This window comes from Thermomyces lanuginosus (assembly GCF_041956635.1).
Source record: "Thermomyces lanuginosus strain ATCC 200065 unplaced genomic scaffold VTN49scaffold_6, whole genome shotgun sequence".
NCBI lineage: Eukaryota > Fungi > Ascomycota > Eurotiomycetes > Eurotiales > Trichocomaceae > Thermomyces > Thermomyces lanuginosus.
In genome coordinates, this window is record NW_027192340.1 from 39,594 (window position 1) to 55,256 (window position 15,663).

General features: G+C 49.3%; 5 protein-coding genes across 5 annotated transcripts; 2 read left to right on the forward strand and 3 right to left on the reverse strand.

The window, feature by feature from the left end:
• Positions 1–455: 455 nt before the first annotated feature.
• VTN49DRAFT_7346 (uncharacterized protein) lies at positions 456–7,028 on the forward strand (the record flags this gene model as incomplete). The annotated part of the gene is made up of 4 exons (XM_069415605.1): positions 456–742; positions 802–1,093; positions 1,148–5,320; positions 5,370–7,028. 4 exons carry the CDS (start codon positions 456–458, stop codon positions 7,026–7,028), a joined length of 6,411 nt encoding a protein of 2,136 aa, XP_069272425.1.
• Positions 7,029–7,468: 440 nt separating this feature from the next.
• On the reverse strand, positions 7,469–9,493 carry VTN49DRAFT_7347 (uncharacterized protein; the record flags this gene model as incomplete). The annotated part of the gene is made up of 7 exons (XM_069415606.1): positions 7,469–8,570; positions 8,633–8,755; positions 8,811–8,981; positions 9,043–9,102; positions 9,156–9,266; positions 9,319–9,374; positions 9,428–9,493. 7 exons carry the CDS (start codon positions 9,491–9,493, stop codon positions 7,469–7,471), a joined length of 1,689 nt encoding a protein of 562 aa, XP_069272426.1.
• A 2,370-nt stretch (positions 9,494–11,863) lies between these two features.
• VTN49DRAFT_7348 (uncharacterized protein) lies at positions 11,864–12,856 on the reverse strand (the record flags this gene model as incomplete). Its single annotated transcript, XM_069415607.1, has 1 exon — positions 11,864–12,856. One exon carries the CDS (start codon positions 12,854–12,856, stop codon positions 11,864–11,866), a length of 993 nt encoding a protein of 330 aa, XP_069272427.1.
• Positions 12,857–13,211: 355 nt separating this feature from the next.
• Positions 13,212–13,913, reverse strand: VTN49DRAFT_7349 (uncharacterized protein; the record flags this gene model as incomplete). The annotated part of the gene is made up of 4 exons (XM_069415608.1): positions 13,212–13,583; positions 13,636–13,677; positions 13,731–13,786; positions 13,841–13,913. The coding sequence occupies 4 exons, from the start codon at positions 13,911–13,913 to the stop codon at positions 13,212–13,214; spliced, it is 543 nt and encodes a 180-aa protein (XP_069272428.1).
• A 763-nt stretch (positions 13,914–14,676) lies between these two features.
• Positions 14,677–15,550, forward strand: VTN49DRAFT_7350 (uncharacterized protein; the record flags this gene model as incomplete). Its single annotated transcript, XM_069415610.1, has 2 exons — positions 14,677–15,445; positions 15,513–15,550. The coding sequence occupies 2 exons, from the start codon at positions 14,677–14,679 to the stop codon at positions 15,548–15,550; spliced, it is 807 nt and encodes a 268-aa protein (XP_069272429.1).
• Positions 15,551–15,663: the final 113 nt, after the last annotated feature.

The following is a 15,663-nucleotide window of genomic DNA, read 5'->3' on the forward strand; positions in this document are numbered from 1 at the left end:
TGCTGGATGAAAGTTGTAACGACGAGATCCGGTCGTCTGGAAAGTGAGTTCTCGGTCAGACCCGTCAAAATCACATGCCGAAGTTCTGGGCCTGACCTTGCCCTGGGTTCTATCTCGAAGACGTGATTCAGTCAGCACCTCCATATTGGCCGGACCCAGCATTTTGCGACATTAGTTTCAGTCAGAACGGAAACAACCGTGGCCATTATATACACGTCGATGCCCTCCCCATTCCATGTCTGACAACAGGCAGGTGGAAAGCTTGCATCATAAACATATTTCATGCCATTCCTTTTCAACAGTTTATCTGTCGAGTTTTTTTTTTCTCCCTTCAACCACGTTGAGATTGTATAACTGTGCTTCTATTCTGTGAACAGGGGCGCTGGCATTCCATTGGATGAACTACCTGCTGGTAAATTGGAAAGGAAGCAATTCCAATCGAGGGGTTGTTGATAATGATGGAGACTTGCCACGTCTACGTCTTTGGTGATCAGACTGGCGAGTTTGAGCCTGGGCTTCGCAATCTGCTTCACACAAAGGACAACAGCTTTCTTGCTTCTTTCTTTGAGAAATGCTTCCATGTCCTTCGCCATGAGATTTCACGGCTGCCTCCCTCAGATCGTGAAAAATTCCCTTCTTTCACCAGCATTATCCACCTGCTTGCGCAGTATCGTCAGGCTGCGCCTAATCCCGCTCTCGAAAGCACTTTGACTTGTATCTATCAACTTGCCGCATTCATCAAGTTCGTCCCGAACCTTTGCTATGCTGATTGCCGAAATGAGCGTTACTGACCATTTACAGATACTACGGAGATGGAGGTCACGACTATCCGCTGGGCACCAACAGTTATGTCATCGGCCTATGTACCGGTTCACTTGCATCCGCTGCGGTGGCATCAGCACAAAATGTTGGCCAACTTCTTCCGCTCGCTATGGAAACTGTGGCTGTCTCTTTGCGTTTAGGACTCCGCTGTCTTAAAGTGAGAGATCTCATGGGACAGGGTGACAGTCAATCTCCCAGTTGGTCCGCAGTGGTCACTGGTGTCCAAGAAGATGAAGCCAAGGCTGCAATCTGCAACTTTTCCGGGAAAAAGGCAAGTTTTCTCTGGATCGCCTAGCAACCCCTGCTCGATTCTGACTTATTACAGGGTCTCTCTCCCTCAAGTCAGCCATACATCAGCGCTGTCAGTGTCCATTGTCTGACTATCAGCGGTCCTCCTGCAATCCTAGAGGAATTTATCGAAACCCACATTGAAAACGCGAAACCGTTCCGAGTTTCCGTGCATGCCCCTTTCCATGCACCGCACCTATATGGAACGTCCGACATTGACTGGATTCTTGATACTCGAAACAACGGCACGAATAATCATTGTGCACCTCGCATTCCGGTTTTGTCCAGCGCCACTGGAAACCAAATTACGGCAAACTCATTTAGGGATCTTTTGAAGGTTGCGGTCGAGGAGATTCTGCTTCAAAAGCTGCGATGGGACAAGGTCCTTCATGAATGTGGATCTGTTCTGGATCGTGATTCTTTCTCCAAATGCGTCGTTATTCCGGTTGCCACGGCCACGGCATCTGGTCTGATGTCGACATTGAAACGTGGCGGCCTTGAGGATGTCCGCTTAGACAATTCATTAATGGAGTTGCACAGTGAAAAAGGGAACATGAACCGCACCGGCCGGCCTGAAAAATCCAAGATTGCTATCATTGGATTCTCGGGCAGATTTCCCGAAGCTCCAAGCATCGAAAGTTTGTGGGATCTCTTGTACCGAGGGCTTGATGTGCACAAAGAAGTTCCTGCAGACAGATGGAACTGGAAAACTCACGTTGACTTGACCGGAAAGAAAAGAAACACGAGCCAAGTACCGTACGGATGTTGGGTCAACGAACCAGGGCTCTTTGATGCGAGGTTCTTCAACATGTCGCCGCGCGAGGCAATGCAAGCCGATCCAGGTCAACGATTAGCTCTGATGACAGCATATGAAGCCATGGAAATGGCCGGGTTGGTCCCCGATTCAACTCAGTCGACGCAGAGAGACCGGGTTGGCATATTTTACGGCATGACCAGCGACGACTACCGTGAAGTCAACAGCGGCCAGGATATAGACACCTATTTTATCCCGGGAGGCAATCGAGCGTTCACACCAGGCCGGATCAACTACTACTTCAAATTCAGTGGCCCCAGTGTTAGCGTCGACACTGCATGCTCGTCCAGCCTGGCAGCAATCCACATGGCATGCAATTCGTTGTGGAGGAACGATTGTGACACTGCAATTGCCGGTGGGACTAATATCCTGACGAATCCCGACAACCATGCAGGGCTTGATCGTGGCCATTTTTTATCCCGGAAGGGGAATTGCAATACATTTGATGACGGCGCCGACGGATACTGCAGAGCTGATGCAGTTGGCACTCTTGTGTTGAAACGTCTCGAAGATGCCTTGGCCGAAAGTGATCCTATCTATGGCGTGATTGTTGGCGCTTACACAAATCACTCCGCCGAGGCTGTCTCGATGACTCGTCCTCATGTTGGTGCCCAGACTTACATCTTTGAGAAGATCCTGAATGAAGCAAACGTGAACCCACATGACATCAGCTACATCGAGATGCACGGCACAGGCACACAGGCCGGTGATGCCGTTGAAATGAACTCGGTGCTGGGAGTGTTTGCACCGGACTACAAACGAAAGCCCAATCAGTCCTTATATCTAGGTTCTACGAAAGCCAATATCGGCCATTCGGAATCAGCGTCCGGTGTCTCTGCTGTCATCAAGGTGTTGTTGATGATGAGAGAAAACACCATTCCTCCTCACTGTGGCATCAAAACCAAGATCAATCACAATTTTCCGACGGATTTGAGCGATCGCAATGTCCATATTGCGTTTAAGCCAACCCCGTGGCCCCGACCTGAGTCCGGAGAACGGAAAGTCTTCGTGAACAACTTTTCAGCGGCTGGAGGCAACACTGCACTGCTTATGGAAGATGCCCCTCGTAACCCCGACATCTCAGATGACCCACGATCGACACACGTCGTGGCCGTTTCAGCAAGGGCTCAGGTTTCTCTGAAAAACAACATCAAGTCTTTGATTAACTACATCGCGGCAAATGCATCTGACAAGGATTTCCTAGCGAGACTTTCGTACACGACGACTGCTCGCCGTATTCATCATCCTTTCAGGGTAATGGTCTCTGGATCGACTGCTTCAGAGATCCGCGGCGCCCTCGAAGTATGTGCCTCTCGTGATAACTTCAGCCCAGTTCCGTCACGCACTCCCTCCGTTGGGTTCGTTTTTACTGGACAGGGGGCTCAGTACACGGCAATGGGTCGGGAATTTTATGAGCACTTCAGTCAGTTCCAGTCTGATATGCTGCATTTCGATGGACTTGCGCAGAAGCAAGGATTCCCGTCTGTTCTACCATTGATAGACGGGAGTGTTCCAATTGAAAACTTGAGCCCCGTTGTTGTTCAGCTAGGAACTACTTGCCTCCAGATCGCGCTCGCAAGATTGTGGAGTTCATGGGGAGTTCGACCTGCGTTCGTTCTTGGCCATAGTCTGGGAGAGTACGCTGCTCTCTGCATCTCTGGTGCACTTACGATTGTCGACGCCATTTATCTTTGCGGCCGGAGGGCTCAACTACTCGAGGAAAAGTGCGAGCCAAACACTCACGCTATGCTCGCTATTCGTGCTAGTCTCAACGACATCACTTCTTTCCTCAAGCCGGAAGTACACGAAATTGCCTGCATTAATAGTCCATCGGAGATCGTCATCAGTGGCATTTCCGCGGATATTGACTCTTTGAGTGAGAGGCTTTGTGCAGCCGGCATCAAATCTACAAAACTTCGGGTTCCGTTTGCCTTTCACTCCGCGCAAGTCGAGCCAATTCTGGAACAACTTGAAGCAGCAGCATCCGGGATTCAGTTCAGCAAGCCGGCTATTCCTGTCGTCTCCCCATTGATCGGTGAGGTCATAGCTGAGACGAATCATGGTTTGTTAGACGCAAAATACTTGAGACGTCACTGCCGAGAGACAGTCAATTTCCTTGCAGCCCTTGAAGCTGCACGACATTCCAAGCTCATGGATGACAAAACCATCTGGGTTGAGATTGGTTCGCATACGGTTTGTTCCACGATGATCAGAGCTGCTCTGGGTCCTCAAACGAAGACAATCGCATCTCTTCGTCGCAATGAGGATCCATGGAAAGTCCTATGCCAGAGCTTGTCCTCTGCCTACCTGTCCGGTCTCGATATTCAATGGCGGGAGTACCATCATGACTTCGCGGCCTGTCAACGTGTTCTCTATCTGCCAGCTTATAGCTGGGACAACAAGAATTATTGGATGGCCTACAAGAACGACTTTTGTCTGACAAAAGGCGAAGACGCGCCTCAGGATCAGACCTCTCCGCGGGCGGCCCAAAAGCTAACAATCGCGGTTCAAAGAATTGTGGAATCAAAAGATGATGGGGCAACGGCTACTGTCGTAACGGAATCTGATCTCGCAGACCCTCTTCTCGCTCCAGTCATGATGTCTCACAAAGTCAACGGGGTACCGTTGTGTCCATCCTCGCTCTATGCGGATATTGCGCAGACTCTGGGAGAGTATCTCATCGAAACCTTCAGACCAGAATTACGCGGCTCAGGGTTGGATGTTTGCAATATGACTGTTCCGAAACCATTAATCCTCAACAATGCTGGACCTCAACTTTTCCGAGCGTCTGCCACTGCAAATTGGAACGAGAAAAGTGCCACATTTCAGCTTTACTCTGTCAATTCGGATGGCAAGAAGCTTGCCGAGCACTGCAGCTGCTTGGTCAAATTCTCAGACTGCAGTGCTTGGGAGGAAGAGTGGAAACGCATTGCGTACCTGATTCGCAGGAGTATCGACCGTCTCCACGAGAACGCTGCGGCGGGAAAGAGCCATAAGCTCGGCAACGGCTTGGCATACAAATTGTTCAGTGTACTAGTCGAGTACGGACAGGCCTACAAGTCCATGCAGGAAATCATTCTCGACAGTGAACAATATGAAGCAACCGCGCGAGTCAAGTTTCAGGCAGAACCCGCCAACTTTCATCGGAACCCTTATTGGATCGACAGCTTTGGCCAGCTCTCTGGTTTTGTCATGAACGCCAATGACGCGACAGACTCCAAGAACACTGTGTTTGTCAACCATGGGTGGGATACGATGCGGTGTTTGAAGAAGTTTTCGGCCGATGTGGTGTATCGTACCTACGTGAAGATGCAGCCATGGAAGGGTACTATATATGCGGGAGATGTTTATGTGTTCGATGGCGAAGATATTGTCGCTGTCTATGGAGGTGTCAAGGTGAGACTTCCTCGTATTGTTTTGCAGCTCGGTCTTTAACATCCTATAGTTCCAGGGAATACCACGACAAATACTGAACACCGTCCTTCCCCCGGTTGGCAGTGGCACGAAACCCACGCCTTCTAAGCCCACTTCTACGCATGCAACGCCCAGAGTGAGCAAGCAGACGCCTGCCCCAAAACTGCCTAAGCAGGGTACCAAGAGCACTGAGTCCAATCTCATCACACGAGCATTGGCTATTCTGGCGGAGGAGGTTGGCGTTGCACAGTCGGAGTTGTCCGATGACCTCGTTTTCGCCGATTACGGTGTCGACTCGCTACTCTCCCTTACTATCACTGGCAAGTTCCGGGAGGAGTTGAATATCGACATGGAGTCGTCAGTATTCATGGACAACCCGACTGTCAAAGACTTTAAACGGGTGCTTATGCAGCAAACGGGGACTCCGTCCGACTCCAGTGAGTCGTCTGCAGTATCGACGACTTTCGAAGATACAGGGTCGTCAACTTTGCCATCGACTCCGGGTACACCAGGGAACTTTGCGAATCTCATCGACAAAAATTCGCAGTCAGTGCATGACAATAACGTGCTGGTTACAATCCGTCAAACCATTGCTGAGGAGATTGGAGTATCACCTGACGAACTCACTGGAGAAGTAAATATCGGAGAATTGGGAATGGACTCGCTCATGTCTCTCACCGTCTTAGGCAAGTTGCGGGAGACTCTCGAATTGGATTTGCCTTCGGAGTTCTTCATCGAGCACCAGACAATGGATGCAATCGAGGCGGCTCTCGACTTGAAACCGAAACCTACGGTGGAATCTCTGGCACCTTTACTTGATTCCGCCCCAAATTCACTCAAGTCAGATCCTCCGCGACAGTCCCAGCCATCTCATCCTCGGGCAACATCGATACTTCTTCAGGGGAATCCAAAGACGGCCACTCATACGTTGTTCCTCTTCCCTGATGGCTCGGGCTCTTCGACGTCATACGCCACTATTCCGAAGATCTCTCCAGATGTCTGCGTATATGGGTTGAATTGCCCATACATGAAAACGCCGGAGAAATTGACGTGCGCTCTTCAAGATCTGACAGCACCGTACGTGGAAGAGATCCGCCGCCGGCAACCAAAGGGTCCATACAACCTCGGTGGATGGTCTGCTGGAGGTATTTGCGCCTACGATGCAGCCAAACGCCTGGTCATCGAGGAGGGAGAAACTGTCGAGCGTCTAATTCTCCTCGATTCTCCTTTCCCTGTTGGCCTGGAGAAACTGCCTCCGCGGCTCTACAAGTTCTTCGACTCGTTGAAGATCTTTGGAGACGGCAAGACGCCGCCGCCTGATTGGTTGCTGCCCCATTTCTTAGCGTTCATCGACGCGCTGGACAAGTACGTAGCGACGCCATTCCCGAGCACGGATCCCCGCTACGAAAGCCGGCTGCCTCGTGCATATTTGTTCTGGGCCAAAGACGGTGTGTGTGGAAAGCCCGGCGATCCCCGACCAGAGCCGGCGCCGGATGGAAGTAAAGACCCACGTGAGATGCTGTGGTTGCTCAACGACCGGACCGATTTCGGGCCCAATGGCTGGGACACCCTTGTCGGGAAACACAAAGTAGCCATGATTGAGGCCATGCCAGGTGTGAATCATTTCACCATGATGAACGGGGAGAAAGCCAAGGGACTGTCACGGTTTATTCAGAAAGCTTTCCAGTAAAGGTTTTTTTCTTGATTTCAAGTTCATGTTTTTTCTAGACAAGACTGCTAATATCCCGAAACATGTATTGTTTGATTCGATTTGTCTTTGTAACTCTAATAATAATAACAGATAGATAATAATTTGACACTTATTAAATTCAGAGAATCTTGAATCCATCGCTCGCTCCGTAGGTACCTTTACTCATAAGTCTGAGTGCCTGTCATTCTTTGTTCCTTGTAGGTTACTTTGCCTAGGTAGTTTGTACATGAATAAGGTCAGTCTTTATTCCCTCTGCGGTGGATCAGAGTTGAATCAAGAAGATAGAGACCAGTTTGCCAGCTAGTATTGTCAATTTTAAATACTTTCTACAAGCATCATAACCTGCAAAAATCAAGAAAACTATGATTATTATGGCTATTATCTGTAAAGACACTGCATACATTGATCAAGTGATGCTATCATGCCGAAACTCCAGCGTCCAGATGTAAATGTGGGCACTTCCAGGAATCATGCGCAATATCCTGCCATACATCGATGCCATCCAACAATACCACACCCATGCCCGAGAAGAGATGTGTTTCTATATGACAATGCAGCATGAAAGGACCGGGATTCACAACATGATACCGGATCGCCGTCCATGAGACTCCACGGGGAGACGTCACGAATGTGTCCCTGTAGAGTGGTCGGTCGAGGAAGAAGTTCTGCGGACTTGCTGCGATAGCTTCATCGACCGACGACCATTCGAACGTCCCCTGCCCCGCGCCGATCACAAACATCTTGTTTGAATGCTTATGCATCGGGTGAGGAGGCTGCACCGGTGTCACGGACGGGTCTCCAACGTCCAACTGAAACACGATATCCACCCAGGTGTTGTTCTTGGTGGTGATCTTGAGAGCGGGTGCGATATCACTCGCGTTCGGATTGTACAGAAGGGGCTCGATACCATCGAGGTCCTCGGGGAAGAACTGCGTGCCGTCCAGGGACCATTCCCAGGATGAATTGATTCGCCTCAGGGTCAAAAGGTGGAACGCATCAGCCTTCTCTGCGGGATAGACTGGTGGATACGGAGGAAGATTAGACAAGTTCAGCGGGATCACATCGGCTGAGACATTTTGACCACCGTAGTTGATATAAGGCACAGACTCATGTGGCGCGGTGTTGTTGTCACGCTTGTACGAGAGTGTAGCGAATCCTGAAATGATTTGATTCCCGCCAGTGTTGGCGATTCTGATTCGGTAATCACCGGGCTCGCGGTCGAGTTTGATCAAAACCGAATATCGCTCGCCGTTGTACATTTCGAAGGAGTGTGCGAGTTGAGGTTCGATATACCGGCCGTCAACTTCGTAGACCCACATGGGATGTTCGTCGATGGACACGACCAGTGCTTTAAGACTGGCACCGCTGATAAAGTTGAGGCTGGCCCAGCGGTGTGCTGGATCAACATAGAATACTTGCTCCAGACCTTCGCTAGGAACGCAGCCATCGTTCAGATGGGGCGGTAGTTTTTCTGGATGATGTTCCCAGTTGCCCTGAATTGAAGTGACAAATGGGAGACACCTGTATTCGTCACCAGCCGTCAGCAGCGTCGATATGTTTGCGGTGTACTGGACTCAGCATACCCTTTGTCTGTAACATAATCTGCGGCTATCTGCTTGACTGGTGGTGGAATCAGAGAATTTAATTCAGACTGAGGCGGGCAGTATACCGAGCCCTTGCCCTGGATGAGGATGCTGTCCACACAGCTAGACAAAAAGTCAGCCTCATCGTGATTGTTAGAGAGCATCCAAAAGATCATACTAGATATCATAGCCAGTTTCCTCAAGCGCCTTCATATACTCAAATGACGTGAAATTGGACCAGTCGGAGAGCATGACGAGCTCAGGGTTCCGCACCGCGCGCTCAATGGCCAAGAGCTCATTATGGTCAGACGTTATCGATTCAAATGGCTTCGACGTCTCAGGGCCAGGCCTGTTTCCACTTATGTCAGTCTTCCAGCTGTCGATTTATTTCGTCATTCGAGCGAAAATACCGAATGTAGATAGGCCCGTAGAGTCCGTCTTGAATCGTTGCCATGGCATGAGCGTGGTACCTGTTACACTCCATCAGTTGTCATTTCTCATATGTGAATCAGGCAGGTCGAACCAATATGTGCCGTATGTATTGGCATGCCACTGATATCTGAAAGACTCCCCTGGCTTAATTGCCCACTGTGTCACGCCCGGCACTCCATCTGACCAAGCGGTATTGAGTTGTCTGTTTATCCTGTTAGTTGTCGGTTCTGTTGGCCGGAAAACCCTAAGCATACTCGATGCCATGAAAGTGCACTGTCGTATTAAATGGCAGACGATTGCGCACGCAGACCTGTCCAGTGTTCTTAATAGATAGAAACGAGTACAGCGAGCAATATCACTAACGGTAACATCATCGCCTTCGTCAACAATTAGTGGTGGCCCAGGGAACTGGCCATTAATGTATATCATTTCCCGTGTGTTTCCATTAGGTGAACCCGGCTCCCAGGTCAAATCCAATGTATATTCAACACATGCGCATTGAACCCAATGGATAACATACAGAAGAATGAAAACGAGTGCTTGAAAGATCATGGTGACTGGAAACGAGTGCTGCAGAGGAAACGAGCGCACTCCAGGCAAATGGTCGCATCGATCAATCACCAGACTTCACCTGCTTGGAGGCTATGGAGGAAACCATTCTTATAAATCCCTCCCACAGTTGGCCAGGCTACCATGCATGCTCGGATGTCTCATGATTTTTCTTCCGATATGCGGAATAAAAAAGACATCCATCTTGGCCACTGATCTTTCAGGCACCGAACTTTTCATGAATGCGGGTAATGTGCCGGGTTTGCCGCGGCGTTCGAGGTTCAAATGCAATTCTACGCGTTCTACAGGCTATGTATCGACGAGACAATCCCCGTTCCACACGAAGCGTATGCCAAACAATTCTATGGCTGAACATTCTTCGTAAAATGCCCACATTCCTGTCCTGTTCCTCCCTTGGAGCGAGAATTTGACCGGTCAGAAGGATTATTTCTGTTACTCTGAGCAGAACTGTCAGGCGGCTATGCACTGCATGCAGACAATTTTCTACTGCTGTTCCAAGATTGGACCAAATTGATGAAAGATTTTGTCGCACGAGTACAACTGAATAATGTTGTTTCCAGCCTTCCACTTTTACAAGAATCGAACTTTGCGGACATTCACAAAAAAGTTAGAGAATTAAAATGGAAGGTCGAGTCGCATATCAGCAACTTTCAAACAAAAACCAAGAATCTTCAAATTTGCAACAGAATCAACTAACCTATCAATGATTCAAGTCAAAGTGTCAACAAACTAACAGAAGTGTGGAACGCGGGATCTGTGGAGTGGATCGGGGTGGAAGGCTGGGCTGCTTAAGCTTACTAACCAGTCTAACTTCCTAACAATGCTTAGCGTACAAGTAAGGTACCTGGATGTGCATTCTATTCCGTAAGAGGACACTACGGTAGAATTGGACTAGTTGCCCTGTTCGTGATTCATGATCGCCCTAGGCCGAACTGTCCGAACACCAAATTAATGAGTACTCGCACGTCGTTGTGGAGAACTGCAGATGGCTGTTCGCCACGAAGTGCAGTCACTAGACGGGAACGTCCGATCAGGCCAACCGGGTAAAGAGAAGCTGTGGAGGCGAGTTAAACCTCAAGTGATCGTCGAGGTTGACACTAATAGGTAGTACTCGGTGCTCACCCACGACCGACCTTGATACTTTCAGCGACAGATCGGAAAGAGTGGTATCACATGGACATAACATGAGTTGTAGATAGTATAGCTACCCGATACTCGTAGTAAAGGGTCAAGCACCTAGTTAGCACTGGCATCTGGACACAGTTTGGTTAGGAGTCAAGGCATTCGACCTGCGCGTCGAATTGCATAGCCTAATCATGTATACGGACATGGAGTGGGTAGCTCTCTTTTTGGGGGCTTCTAGACAGCCATGGAAACAGCACTGCACGCCATGCGTCAGTCTCAGCTGGCTATGTACGGAGTTCTCGTATGCATCGAGCGACCAGCGCCTCGGAAACAATGTGTCCGTGGCTGAGTCCTCTATCTCATGAGTCATCAAGTTGGGCGTTTCAACCTCTGGACCGAATAGGTTAATAGTACGACAAGAAGCGCTCCATAAACAGGACAACGTATCTATCCTTCAAATGCGAACGAAGCGGGAAGGCCTACTGGAACGGAGTTCGCAGTACTCGTACAAGTACTCCGTACACGTACGGAATAACCTGCTTGTAAGGACAATGAAATCGCCAATGGGTTAGGCGCACAGCACCGAGAATAAAGGCATGACGACACAATGGGCCAACTCATTCCGACTTCCGACATCTTGTGATCTCGGATGATCTGCACTCTGCAGACATCGAAAGTACGACCCTAATCGGAGCCTTGGAGGAGCAATGGCGGTGGAGAATTGCCCTCGCAGGAGCCTCAAGGCGGTCATAACCTAACTCTACCAAGCAGAGCCGGAGCTCCACTTCCCGCGTCCCCGACATTTCTTTATTCAGTGATACGAATTTCTCAGGGGGATTTCAGCTCGTAATTTTCTTTGTTCAGTTATGCGTTGGATGCTGCTGGAAATCTTCTAACTGAAACTTTGAGCGAGCTCCCAATTTTTGAAGAGAACTCTGCGTCAAAAATCATTCTGTAGGTACGGAATACGCTTCCACCCTGGACTAGTTTTACCACAACGTTTGGATTCAAGAAAGCCGAGCGAATCTTGGGACGAAGTGACTAGGCTAAGACAACACTCAATTGCTCATGACATCAATCTCTTCTCCAGTTCGAAAATTACCGTCAAATTTTAATCGCAACCACTTTGGCCGGCTCCGTGTACGTGCCCTTTACAGGTGCCACCAGGCCACCATTAGTTGGCACGTAAAGAGTGTTGCGCCGACCTTCTCGTTGAAGGATAACAGTCGTTGGGCCGGGGATATCTGTCGAGTTCTCCCCTCCATAGATTGTCACAATTCCATGGCGATCATTATTTAAATCAACTCTGACGACCGAGTTCTGCTGCAAAGTCGCCATATATGCTGCCCTTCCGTCGCGACTCAGCGCAAAACCATCTGGGACGACACCGGAATTGTTGAAGATGGTCTGAAAGTCCCCTCTGGCGGAGGCATCATGCCAGCTCACACGCACCCGACCGAAGAACTTGTTTGGTGTCGAGGCATAGTATAGATATCCCTTATGAAGTTGGATATTGTTGGCACCGGCAAGGTGCACATTGTCTTGAAGCGCAATCGAGTATTTTGCTGTATTGGTGTTGAGACGGTAGACAGCTGACTGAGCAGGGTCGGCGATTAGCACCTCAGTGCACCCCTTATGACGCCTGAACACCGTCACGCCGTGCAGAAACTTGGCCTCGGGGATGGCGGTAATCAGGTTGACATCGACAGTGTTGTATCCCAGCTTCACCTTCCAGACGGAAAAAGATCCCGGCTGTGGTTCGAGAGTCTCGAGGCTCAGGTTCCCGGCAACTACCACAAAAGTATCATCATCAATAGCGGTTATACCGACCAGCGAGCTAACATCTGGAATTGTTGCAATGTGCTCCGCAGTTCCGCTGTGAGCGTCAATGGCCCAAGCTTCCGGCACGTCGGCCCTAGTCACCACTAGGCCGCTATTCCGTCTTCCGGCAATGTTTGCAATCCATGATCCATGATCCGGGAATTGGTAAACAGTGTGAGCGGACGGGGCAACAATATTTCCAGGAACCGCTCGTTTCGCTGTTATTACATTCGCTATTGAAGCAACGAGTCCAATGTAAACAAAGATGTTCCTCATTGTAGATGTAGGGACTGGAAATTGTATGAATATTGGAGCCAGTTCAAGACGACCGTGTTCTTTAATTTTTTTTTTCGATGAAGACTTGAGGAATGCGTCTCCATTCAGCGAACAGGGGTCAATATGCGATAAAATATAGGTGTTTGCTGGCATTCCATGTTGATGTGACTTTTGATGTAACTGTCATTTTCTGATTGCAAAAAAAGCAATACATTCCGTAATGTTTCAATCCACATTACCAATTCCATGAAGACCACTCCACAATACATTTAGCAAGGGATGAATATTTTTGTGATGCCGTTTTCAGACAAAGTGTGTGTCCAACTGCAACGACTGATGGTCAGGGTTGCCCATGTCAGTTCTTGATCTTCTGGGTCGCCCTGAAGACATCCTCAAAGCGATATTCGTTCCATCTCACGGTCGGTTTCAGACCTGCAAACTTCCACTCGCCATTGATCTTTCGGTAGTAGTGCTCGTTTGTGGCGTGGCCGTGGCCCTTTAGCTTGACTTCTTTCAACTCCGGCGTCTTGTAGACCTGATGTGCGGCTCGCAACTGATGATGGCCGATCACCTCGGTGTCAGAAACACGCTCCCACCATGTCTGTCCGAGCAAATGCTGCGTTTTTATAGTCTCGTCGCCCAAGAAGTCAGGACTGGAGACCATGGCCATGAATTCCTCTGCATCCATGGATTCCCATCGCTTAAGACCAATCTCTGTATAGTCAACCTATTGGCAAGTTAGATAAGTCCGCGATATTTTGACCGATCATGAAGCATACAGTGAGGGTTGGAGCAAGGATTTTTCTGAGTCGTGGCCAGTCCTTCGAATCATTACCATCAGAGTTCTCGTTCGGTAGAAAAGGCGGGTTGATACCTTCGCATCATAGCTGTCGGCCCATTCGAAGACAACTCTAGACAATTCAAGATAATCTAGTCAATTACAGCTGTCAGTCGCGCTCTGTCAGAATCAGGAAATGGGCGTACCCTTGAAATCGATGTCCCATACAGGCTTCTTTGCCTCAAGACTGCGAGCGTCGCCGTTGGAAAAAGTAGCCATGGCTATGGTTCGAGATGACGGCTTATTCCAGTAGCTAAGGAAGAGAGTAAACATGTAGATCGCATGGTTCATTAAGAGGTATATCATCTTGATGGCCGGGCTATTCAACATTCGTTCAACCAAATGCAGTACGAAGCGTCGATTGCCGTCTGCGACACGAATTGTCGACATCATCATTTAGCAGTTACAATAATTTCCGTTGCGTTACATGTCCAGTCAGAATAAATGCCGGAGGATTTGCGATAGTAAGCTTGGCTCTACGAGTGCGAAGTAGACTTCGGGCAGAGCCGGATTCGTCACAATCATTGATAAAGACGTTATATTTGTAAACATCACTTGTTGAACTCAAGCATTGTGTACGTGTCATCCCTTGCTGCAGTCGTCATTACTCTCGCCTCGATCTTCCCGTTTGGCCCGGTGAAGACGTCCAGACCGTTTTCATTTTGCCGGTTCCGGTAACCTTGCCCTAGGAACAACCTGAATCTGCAAACAGTCAATGCGATGAATATAATCGCTGGGAGCCATTGGCTCGGTTCCAAGTTTACATTCCTACATCCCCGATGACACAAGAATGTAGGGCTTGTCCTAGACCGCAATTGATCACAGCCCGCTTCCTGCGCAGTTATTTCCCAGCAAGCTGGCAATTCCATAACTATGGCCATTTCAATAAGTACCCTGTAGCTAGGACTGACACGCAAAGACATTCACTCTTTCACAAAATTTCGACTAGAACTTGATCGCCTACTAATCTTCACAATTCAAGATGTTTCATCTCAACAATGGCCTTCCTTCCAGGCCTCTGGAGGGAAAAGTCGCCCTAGTTACTGGTGGTGGCCGCGGCATCGGAGCCGGCATTGCTTTGGAGCTGGGCAAGCGAGGTGCAGATGTCGCCGTTAACTACGCTCACAGCTCTGCGTCCGCTCAAAAAGTCGTGAAGGAAATCGAATCCGTCGGGTCCCGAGCCATCGCAGTCCAGGCGGATATCACAAACCTGGACGAAATTCAGGCCATGTTCAAGACGGTCGTCGAAAAACTAGGAAAATTGGACATCGTCGTTTCAAACTCCGGCAGAGAGAAGTTCAAGTCTCTTCAAGAGACCACTATCGAGGACTTTGACGACGTTTTCAATCTCAACACCCGCGGCCAGTTTTTCGTTGCGAAATACGCCTTCGACTACATCGAGCACGGGGGAAGAATTATTCTCATGTCATCTATCGCTGCTGGACTTGGTGTTGCAGGGCACGCTCTGTATGCTGGGAGCAAGGCAGCAATCGAAGCCTTCACACGCTGCTTAGCTGTCGACTTTGGCGTGAAGAAATGTACCGTCAATGCAATTGCTCCTGCCGGCATAAGGAGCGACATGTGGCTAGAGCACTCCTGGCGGTATGCACCGGGCTGCAAGAAGGGTTCATCCCTGGAAGAGATCGAGGCAGCTCTGGCGAATGCCAGTCCACTACAACGATGCGGCTATCCTCAGGATATTGGCCGGGTTGCTGCCTTTTTGGCCAGCCCCGATGGGGAGTGGATCAATGGTGAGTCTATCATTACTCCAAAGTCCAATCAATAGCTTGAATGCCAAAGACGCTGACAACAGTGAAGGCCAAGTTATCCCGGTCAATGGAGGCTCTAGTGTCTAAGGATGTGGGATTCATAGCAGCATTCTGTGCATTTTGGTTTCTAGAGTGGTTGGCCAGTTCCTGTATTAGATCATCCAAATGATATGGGTCCTAATTCTCTACATTTTCACATT